General features: G+C 36.7%; 1 protein-coding gene across 3 annotated transcripts; it reads right to left on the bottom strand.

The window, feature by feature from the left end:
• Positions 1 to 625: 625 nt before the first annotated feature.
• On the bottom strand, positions 626 to 5,402 carry GAPT (GRB2 binding adaptor protein, transmembrane). Of its 3 annotated transcripts, none has more exons than XM_023734994.1 (3): positions 5,314 to 5,402; positions 2,947 to 3,011; positions 626 to 2,473 (listed from the first exon to the last, which is right to left on the bottom strand). In XM_023734994.1, the coding sequence occupies exon 3, from the start codon at positions 2,070 to 2,072 to the stop codon at positions 1,596 to 1,598; it is 477 nt and encodes a 158-aa protein (XP_023590762.1). In that variant the 5' UTR covers positions 2,073 to 2,473; positions 2,947 to 3,011; positions 5,314 to 5,402; the 3' UTR covers positions 626 to 1,595. The 3 variants fall into 3 exon arrangements, with proteins under 3 accessions (XP_023590762.1, XP_023590764.1, XP_023590763.1); XM_023734996.1 differs by lacking the exon at positions 5,314 to 5,402 and adding an exon at positions 4,924 to 5,307; XM_023734995.1 differs by lacking the exon at positions 2,947 to 3,011 and having other exon boundaries at positions 5,314 to 5,393.
• Between the last annotated feature and the right edge of the window lie 3,951 nt (positions 5,403 to 9,353).

The following is a 9,353-nucleotide window of genomic DNA, read 5'->3' as shown; positions in this document are numbered from 1 at the left end:
GAAAGGCCTGGCAATCTACATCCAAAAAAATCAGCATTGAAAATTCTATGGTGCACAGTTCAACTCTGACACATATGAGGTCGCTGTGAGTCTGAATTGACTTAATGACAACTGGTAAATTGTCTTCCAGTCTTCTTTAGCACTCCCTATTGGCAGAGCCTGTTGGCAGAGCGGAAACTCTGGTGGCATACTGGTTAAGTGCTACTGCTGCTAACCAAAAGGTCAGCAGTTCAAATCCACCAGGCGCTCCTTGGAAACTCTATCGGACAGTTCTACTATGTCCTATAGGGTCACTTTGAGTTGGAATTGACTCAAAGGCAATGAGGTTTTTTTTTTTTTTTTTTTTGGCAGAGCCTAACGTGGAGTCACTTGACAAAGGAAAAATGTACTTTGACAAGTTCTAGCAGGAGCAATTCAGAGCAGCATATAGAAAGGTGGGTTTAGAGATGAGATATCATAATTTAATAGCTAGTATAGTATTTATTTGTTTGCTTGTTTTATTTGTTTTTTCCCTATGAGACTGTACATGTTCAGGATTCAAGTCACTCTTTTTACTATTGTGCTCCCCACCCCCACCCCCAACCCAGGGCAGTAACAGATAGATAGAAGGTACTCAATAAATATTGCTTGGATGGATGAGTAATGAATGAATTTATTAGATTTTGTCTCAAAGCTACTTAGCAAAATGTACAATCCAATTCATGTCAATTCAATAAGTATTGAGTGCCGCATATGATGATCTAGGCATTGGGGATAAAAATATGAATGTGAGGCAGTTCCTTATTACTTAGCTGAGAATTTAAGGCATTTTCATATGACATTTAGTAATAAAATATTATAGCAAATATTGATATGCTTAAATTCCCAAGAAATTGAGCAGAGAGGACAACTACAGGAAGTTAGAAAAGAAAACAAGGTAAATGTAGGTTTGAAATGATTCAGAAGACTTGTTGAATTTACAGTATGAGGCAGGCTTGGGGGGGCATACAAGCAAAACTGTGGAGTTGAGATGAATTTGGTAGGTTTGTAGATGATTCTGACGAAAGCAGAGAAGTGAGGAATTACTAGGAAAGAGTCATTGGAAGAGTAAATTGGACCCAACTGTGGAACGTCATGAATTCTGGAGTTAGGATTATGGGTTTTATGTCTTTTGCAAAGAGGAGGCATTAAAAGTTTTTAAGCGAAGGTGTTAATGTAGGTCACTGGGGATATTTTCTGAAGATTACAATCTGGCAGCATCATGAAGAATTGGTAGAGTAGGTAGAAACTAGAGTCAGAAAGATCAGTTAAGAGGCTGCAACAATTATCCAGAGCCAGAAAAAAAATGGTAGTGGTAGAAATGGAAGAAAGAGATAAATTCAGGTAATATTTGGAAAGACGAATAATATAAATACAGATCTAATCTAGAAGCAAAGATGGTACAGAGGACATCTAGAATTAATCTATGTGATACACATACAAAAGATTCCAAGGGGTGGAGATGGAAGAGACACCATTAAATTTTATAAGAAGAACTTGATTAATAATGATATTAGTACAATAAAAGCCCCAGTGAATGTTTATCCTCCAATAACTAAACCCAGTATTTTGAAAAGTTAATATGAATCTGGAAGAATATATATATCTTCCTCTTGAGGAGCTGCAGAAGTACTAGGCTTCAGGAAGTAGCAATCGTCAGATAAAGTCTCATTTCCATAGATATGCTCCTCAAAATTGGACTGCCTTGTATTTTCATATATTTCCTTATCGGTTTCTTCTCTAGCTTTAGGAGGTCTTGCTTCCACATTTTCGTAGTTGCCATGTATGTTAGTTTTCCCCATAGCAGATCTGTGACCTTGGGTTTGAACTGAGATTTTATGCTTTAGGCCAATAACTTGGGGACTGAAGGAGGGTGTTTTAGCATAGTCATTTCTCTTGCTTTCTTTCCTTCGCAAAAATTTTGGCAAGGTAAATCGGGTTGTGTTAGGGTGTTTCCAGTGCCAAACACACCCAATTCCAAAGAACAGCAATAGTAAAAATAGGAAAATTCCTACAGAAAAGCCCACTGAAGTATCCCCACAGCTTTTCAGCATTTCTTCACAGACAGTATTGTTTAGTGGCTTGGTGTTGCCCTTAATGAATACACAGGTACAGTCCAATGTAATTCTTTGTAGTGGTGTATGGTTCAAAAATAATTCTGGAAACGTTTGTAGGCAATTCCTTTTCAGACTTGAAAGAACTTTATCTGGCAAAGTCCTGATGCAATTAGAGGAGAGATTGAGTGAATTTAGTTTAGGAAGATGGTTTTCTTGGCATTTGATGTTTTTTACAGTACAGTCATTAATGTATAACTGTACAGTATCACAGGGAATTTTATTTCATTCTACGTCCTTGTCTATCAATGAATCACAAAATGAAGCAAAAATGAATGGAAGATAATAACAAAACAGAGCATTCAAGAAAAGAAGGGTTGAACGATCTGCCATCCAGAAGCCTGTTATAAATAAAAAATATATATATTAATTACATATTATTACACAGTATAATTTAAAAATCCACCCATTTCTACAAATAGATTAAGCACCAGAATTGATTGAGTTTCTGCTTCAATATAGAATACAGTATCAGCTGTTGTGTGGAGATACAACAAATTAGAGGAACCTGGCCCTGCCCAAGCCTGAGTGGTTGTGTTACTTAGATTTCAATAAGCTTTTTGACAATAAGGCTGATGATTTTCAAGTGAAAGACAATGCTCTGAACCCAGGAGGAGGAAAGAGGAAAGAGCACACATATGATATCATTTCCATTACCCATTATCTCCTCTGTGATGCCTTACTCATCCCTCTTTGGAGTGGGCAGGGACCATGTCTTTTCTTTAACCACTCCTTCTTCTCTATCCCCATATGAATGAGCTCATTCTCTTTTGTAGGTGATATCTCATGTTACAAGGAATTTGTGTCTTCCTACCTGGTCAAGTGGTGGGCAGGGACCAAGTCTTTTCATCTTTATATTTCTAGAGAGAATCATAACACCTAACAAAGAAAAGGCACTCAGTCAATATTTATTGAATAAATAACTAAATAAATTGAATAAGCAAATGACTCCAAATTTCAATATTCTATTGCTTAAGTTAATAGTTTAAAATTCAAGGTATGTCTTCTAAAGGATTGGGTTTGTATGTAAAAGATGAGAATAGCTCTTTGAACTAAAACAAAATATCTTTGAAAGTCTTCCTATCACCAGTCTTCTCATACCTTCCAGAAATAACTTTCATTCAGTTAAGATGTTCAGTGTGTTTAGAGCCCTGGTGGCTCAGTGGTTAAGAGCTATGGCTGCTAACCACAAAGTTGGCAGTTCGAATCTACCAGCCGCTCCTTGAAAACCCTATGGGGCAGTTCAACTCTGTCCTATGGGGTCACTATGAGTTGGAACAGACTTGACAGCAGCGGGTTTTTCAGTCAATTGCTTAAAATGGCAAAGAGGAGAGAAATGGAAATTGTTCAATTATGCTGAATGTTCTGTTATGACTTTATCAACGAAACATTAGTACTGTATGTTTTCAGCCTAGACATAGAAATAGTTACATTCAATATTGTAATAGTGCTTGTGAAATGATTATCATCATCTATTGAATGTAATCGTCAACAATATATATTGAGAGCTTATTTTGGGTCAGCTTCTAAATCTTTTACATGCATTATCCCCTTTAATCCTACAACTACCCTATAAAACAGACACTGTTGTTATTCTCATTTTATAGGTAAGAAAAGAGAGGATTAAAGAGGTTATATAACTGCACTAACAGCCAAGAAGTGGCTGAACCAGGATTCAAGAAACATTTTCCTCAAAACATTATTCTTACCCAAATATCTGTAAATGGCTATGAAGTGCATTTCATCACTAAATTTGTATTGCTCTACTATCTCTGAGATTCTCGACTGCTGGGAACCTCGTCTTGTTTATCTTTGTATCACCAGTACTAGCACTAGACAGAGATCAGCTTACTATTAAATACTTGTTGAGTGAATGAAGCAATCTGCTTACAGGATAACAATAGTTAAAGATAAACAGGGAGGTGGGAGAAGAAAAGACCCACCAAGTTGTGCCCTGCCCTCACTGAGCTCTCATGAATGACAGCGAACTTTTCTAAATGTGTTTAATGTTAGAACACACCAATGTGCAAATTTTCAATTTGGTACTTCATATGAGATATCAAATTGGATACTACATGTAGTTAATTTATTAAATACATTTGATCATAATATAGGGACAGACACCCCAGGTCTAGACACTATTTAATCTTGAATTCTGTGGAGGTGGTGTTGGGGTTGAGAACTATATGGTCCACTGCATGAGATTTACAATCTGTAGCATCCTTCCTTTATAAGGCCAGACACAATTCTTGTGTTTAAGAGCAAAAGTCTGCCAAATGACTTAACCATTACAACCTCATTTCCTTTTCTGAAACAGATGAGAACCGATCATATGTGAGATATTTTATGGTGTAAATGATTACTTATTTAAGTAATTGTTTACTAACGTATTTCAAATATTTGAAATAAACTTTAAATATTCATTGAAAATATTGAAATCAATCATTTGCTTAATAGGTTCGAGGCCTGCAACACAAGTGGACTATGGCAAAGCCTAGCTGTTGTCTCCACTGCAGCTGAGAATAAAGTCTTCTAGATTTCCAAAAGAATTTATTTTTACCACCTATGTTGTTCTCTGTAGCATACCAAAACCCAAAAACCAATAGCATAGACATGTCAAATATTAAAATAGTTTTTCTAAGAGGTGTTCACTGAGATAAAGACAAGAAGACTTTTTAAAGGAAAAGAAAGGCATCCTTTCCTTTTCATCAAAACAACTTTACGGGAAAAACAAAGATGTACTATAATAAAAAACATATTTGAAACAAGAAAACTTTAGATATTGCTTAACCTATAAATAAGTTGTCCCAGTTTTGAAGAAGACTATTCGTTTTTGGTGTTGCAAAGCAGTTCTAACAGGTTGTCTAACAATTATTCATTTGTCTTAAAATCACAAATCTTTGATAAACTTCTGGAAATTTCTAAGTTGGATACTGCTCTTCTGCTTGGAAACAAGGCAGCTGTGAAGCATAATGTTATATTTGTGAGCGTATATACTTGTAACAAAACATTAATGTCACTCTCAAACAGTTTATGTGTTTTCTTTTTTCTATGGCTACCTAAGGCAATCTTTTTCTAAAACTTGAGTTTAATAAGATATAAAGGCATTGATTAATTAAAAAGGCACTTGCTTCTTATAGCTTTTCATTACTCAAACACCTTAAACCAGGTTCTTACTTACCTTAAGACTGGTGTAGCACGCTGTCTCTTTTGTTCTTTCTATTATGCATTAAGCCTGCTTTTAGTTAGTACTTGTTCCTCTTTTTCACTTTGGTCAGTTACTTCCGTCTTTACCGCCTCCTATCTGATTTTTCATGCAAGATTTCCTGGCCCTAGAGGAAGTTCTTGGCAGATGCACCAGAATTATGATAAATGGCATGAGTTTTTGTATGAGGAAGTCCAGGCCTTCATCTTTACCAAGTAACAATTCTTCAAATTATTAGAAAATGATATGTGAAGCATGGTTTTTTTATTAGAACGTTATTTGAAAGGTCTCAGTTTAGAATCAATAAGAGTCATTTCACTCGTACTTCAAAGTTTAAAAACAGAAAGATTTTTAAATACAGTAACACATAGATCTGGTTTTGCTTTTTAACTTGCTTGTTTGTATGAGTTCTAGAACAGTCTTCACATCAAATACTATGTCCCAGTGCCCCCAGGTTACAAGTGTACTTGTCAACCAGAGTCCCAATTTTCTTTCTGAAAAAGGTACTCTTTTAAATTGGTTAGATTGGAATTTCCCAAAATATATTCTGAGGCATGCTATTTCTAGGATATTCTAGTATATCTCCCATCAAGTAAGTATGAGAGAGTACCTGGAGATTCAAAAGGTGTACCAGCATATTAAAGGCTCTGCACAGTTCCATAGAAAATAAAACAAAAATGAATAAGAAAGACTGGTTAACTTTGTTTAGTAATTTAATATTCTAAGCCCTTTGTATAACTCTCAGTGATTCCTGCCACCGACGCTATGGGAAAGGCACTGTTACTATTCCTATTTTACAGAGGCGGAAATGAAAACACAAAACCCGTTACTGTTGTGTCAATTCCGACTCATAGTGACCCTACAGGACAGAGCAGAACTGCCCCATACAGTTTCCAAGAAGGGGCTGGTGGATTTGAACCGCCAACCTTCTGGTTAGCAGCTGAGCTCCTAACCACTGTGCCACCAAGGCCTAATAAGGTAGTTTTAAAAAGGAGGATTTAGTTACAGAAATACCAACCAGACATTAGAATAATAATAATGTGCCCGGGCTTTGTGCTAAGCAACAGGGATACAATAATGAGTAAGCTTGCTTATTGCCTTAAAGCCTAGTGCAAGAGGCAGCTGAATCCACAGTTCATTTCAGATTGAGGGGGCAAGAGCTAAGGAAGAGATAGTTATACACAGGGGACTATGGGAATAAGAAAAAGAGGCATTCAGCTCAAGGAGGTCAGGGAAGGCAAGGCCTGAGCTAAGCCTCACAGAATTAAAAAACAAACCAGTTGCCAACAACTCAGTTCTGACTCATGCTTACTCCATGTGTATTACAGTACAACTGTGCTCCACAGGGCTTTCAATGGCTGACTTTGGAAGTAGATTGCCAAGCCTTTCTTCTGAGGCAACTCTGGGTGGACTTGAACCTTCAACCTTTTGATTAGCAGCCCAGCGCATTAACCATTTGAACCTCCCAGGGACACCCCTCATTGAATAAGAAGTAGTTAACCAGGTAGAGTAGGAGGGTCCAGGCAAAGATTCAAAGTGAAGGAGATTATGAAGTTGTGAATCTATGAACTTCAACACATTCCACAGTCATCAGTATATTCAACCTCAATATTAGCCACCATTCCAAATACACACAAACATCACACACATATACAATCTGTACATGATATGATAAATACATTAATTTATATTAAATTATATGATCTACTCTAAAAGTCAGGACAGCTGAATGCTCATCTAGATTTTGCCATTTAAACTTAAGAGTTATTGAACCGTTTATCACTTGAGTTTTTCTACCAATAAATATAATGGAAGGATATTGTCTAGCCTGTTCCTCTAGGTAGGAATTTTTTTTTTTTTTTTCCAAGTAATAGATATAATCACCCTTGGAGTTTATTTAGAAAATACCGTATGAATTCAAAATAAAATTATTGTATAATTATCATTTGTATGGATCAGATATTATCTCTAGAATTCTGTTTTTCTACTTCCCAATCTTTGGCCTAGCAAGGCATATTTTTATTTTCTTCCCTACAGTTCCCTTCAAAATCACAGCAGCTTGTGCCTAGGTTTGTTTTTCCTTCTTTTTCTTCTACAGTTACGTGATAGGGGCAGTAGAGAGCCTTGAGGGTAGTTCTGTAGTGTGATGTGATTAGGACTGAATAGTTTATTCAAGTAAACCTTCCTCTCCCATTAATTGATAATTAGCAACCACTTTACTTTATTGTGACTTAAATATCTAGCAATTTCTTTTGTGTCACTTAGTATCTATTTATTTTAACCATGTGTTTTCTTTCAGGCACTTGAATTACATAATATTAGTGATAGTAAACCCAAAAACACCATTGCCATCGCATCGATTCTGACTCATGGCAACCCTGTAGGACAGAGTAGAACTGCCCTGTTGGGTTTATAAGACTGTAATCTTTACCTGAAGATAAAGAAAATGAAAATCCTCACAACTGGACCAATAAATAAGATCATGATAAACAGACAAAAGATTGAAGTTGTCAAGGATTTCATTTTACTTGGATACACAACCAATGCCCATGGAAGCAGCAGTCAAGAAATCAAGCAACATATTGCATTGGGCAAATCTGCTGCAAAAGACCTCTTTAAAGTGTAAAAAAGCAAATATATCACTTTGAGGACTAAGGTGTACTATATTCAGTCACCTCACATGCAAGCAGAAGCTGGACAATGAATAAGGAAGACTGAAGAAGAATTGATGCCTTTGAATTATGGTGTTGGTGAAGAATATTGAATATACTATGGACTGCCAGAAGAATGAACAAATCTGTCTTGGAAGAAGTACAGCCAGAATGCTCCTTAGAAGCAAAGGACGGTGAGACTTCGTCTCATATACTTTGGACATGTTTTCAGCAGGGACCAGTCCCTGGAGAAACACATCATGCTTGTAAAGCAGAGGGTCAGTGAAAAAGGGGAAGACCCGCAACAAGATGGATTGACGCAGAGGCTGCAAAAATGGGCTCAAACATAGCAACGATTGTGAGGATGACTTAGGACTGGGCAGCATTTCTTTTTGTTGTACACAGGGTCACTATGAGTCAGAACCTACTCAAGGGCACCTTACATCAACAACAAATCGTAACAGACTAAGACTGCTACATCCTTCTCCTTCTGAGTGGCTGCCTTTTGGTTAGCAGCTGAGGGTTTAACCGCTGCCCCACACGGACAATGTTTGTGTGGGTAAGTTTTATTTGAAAGCTGTCTGACTAAAAGCAGCTTCCTGGATGTTCTGTAAGGTGCTGAAAACTTCATGCCCCTTGTTAAGGGTGTTATTGGAATCTACATATTAACATAAGGTATTATATGTCCTGGGAAAAGTACTATATTAGCTAGAAATTCTTCAGTACTTGCTGGTTTATGTGATTAACCAAAGATCAACTAGAGCTTTAAAGGAATGAGTCATTTCAACTTGTAATATTTCACTGTGGGACTAGGAGTTATGAAGATTTTTAAATGGGGAAATTGAGCAATGGAGGGTAAGAAGAGAAGGCAAGAGGTCAAAAGAAAGTCATTGTTGCTTTCGTTATGCTTAGGGCCAATCCTGTTAGCAGCTGGCAAACTTAAATCATATAATTTTGGAGGGTTTTTTTAATGGAAGGGATCTCAGATATTATCTAGTCAAGAATTCCTATACCTGAAAGTATATCAAAATCACATGTGAAGCTTACACAACAGCAACAGGTTCCTAGAAGCCTGGGATTCTGCTTCATTAGGTCTAGTGTAAGACTCAAGGATCTCTATTTTAAAAGTTAAGAACACCACCAAGGAATTTCTGAGTCAGAGGTATGGGAGATTGTACAGACTGTGGGAGGAAGAGAGGTTTTTACTTTTTATTTTATACTCTTCTGTATTATTTGAACTTTTTCCATTAGCATTGACCACTTTTGCAATAAAAACAAACTTTAAAATCTCCCCAGATGATTCTGATTTGTGGCGAGGTTTGGAAACCATTAATCCAGATGAACCCTCCGACTGAAGGCCAGAGA

This window comes from Trichechus manatus, unplaced genomic scaffold, assembly GCF_000243295.1.
Source record: "Trichechus manatus latirostris isolate Lorelei unplaced genomic scaffold, TriManLat1.0 scaffold00074, whole genome shotgun sequence".
Lineage (NCBI taxonomy): Eukaryota > Metazoa > Chordata > Mammalia > Sirenia > Trichechidae > Trichechus > Trichechus manatus.
Note: the sequence above shows the minus strand (reverse complement) of the source record. Positions and strands in the feature narration are given on the sequence as shown.

Coding starts and splice junctions, on each gene's coding strand:
- GAPT (XM_023734994.1), bottom strand. CDS start 2,072: ATGCTGAAAAGCTGTGGGGATACTTCAGTGGGCTTTTCTGTAGGAATT.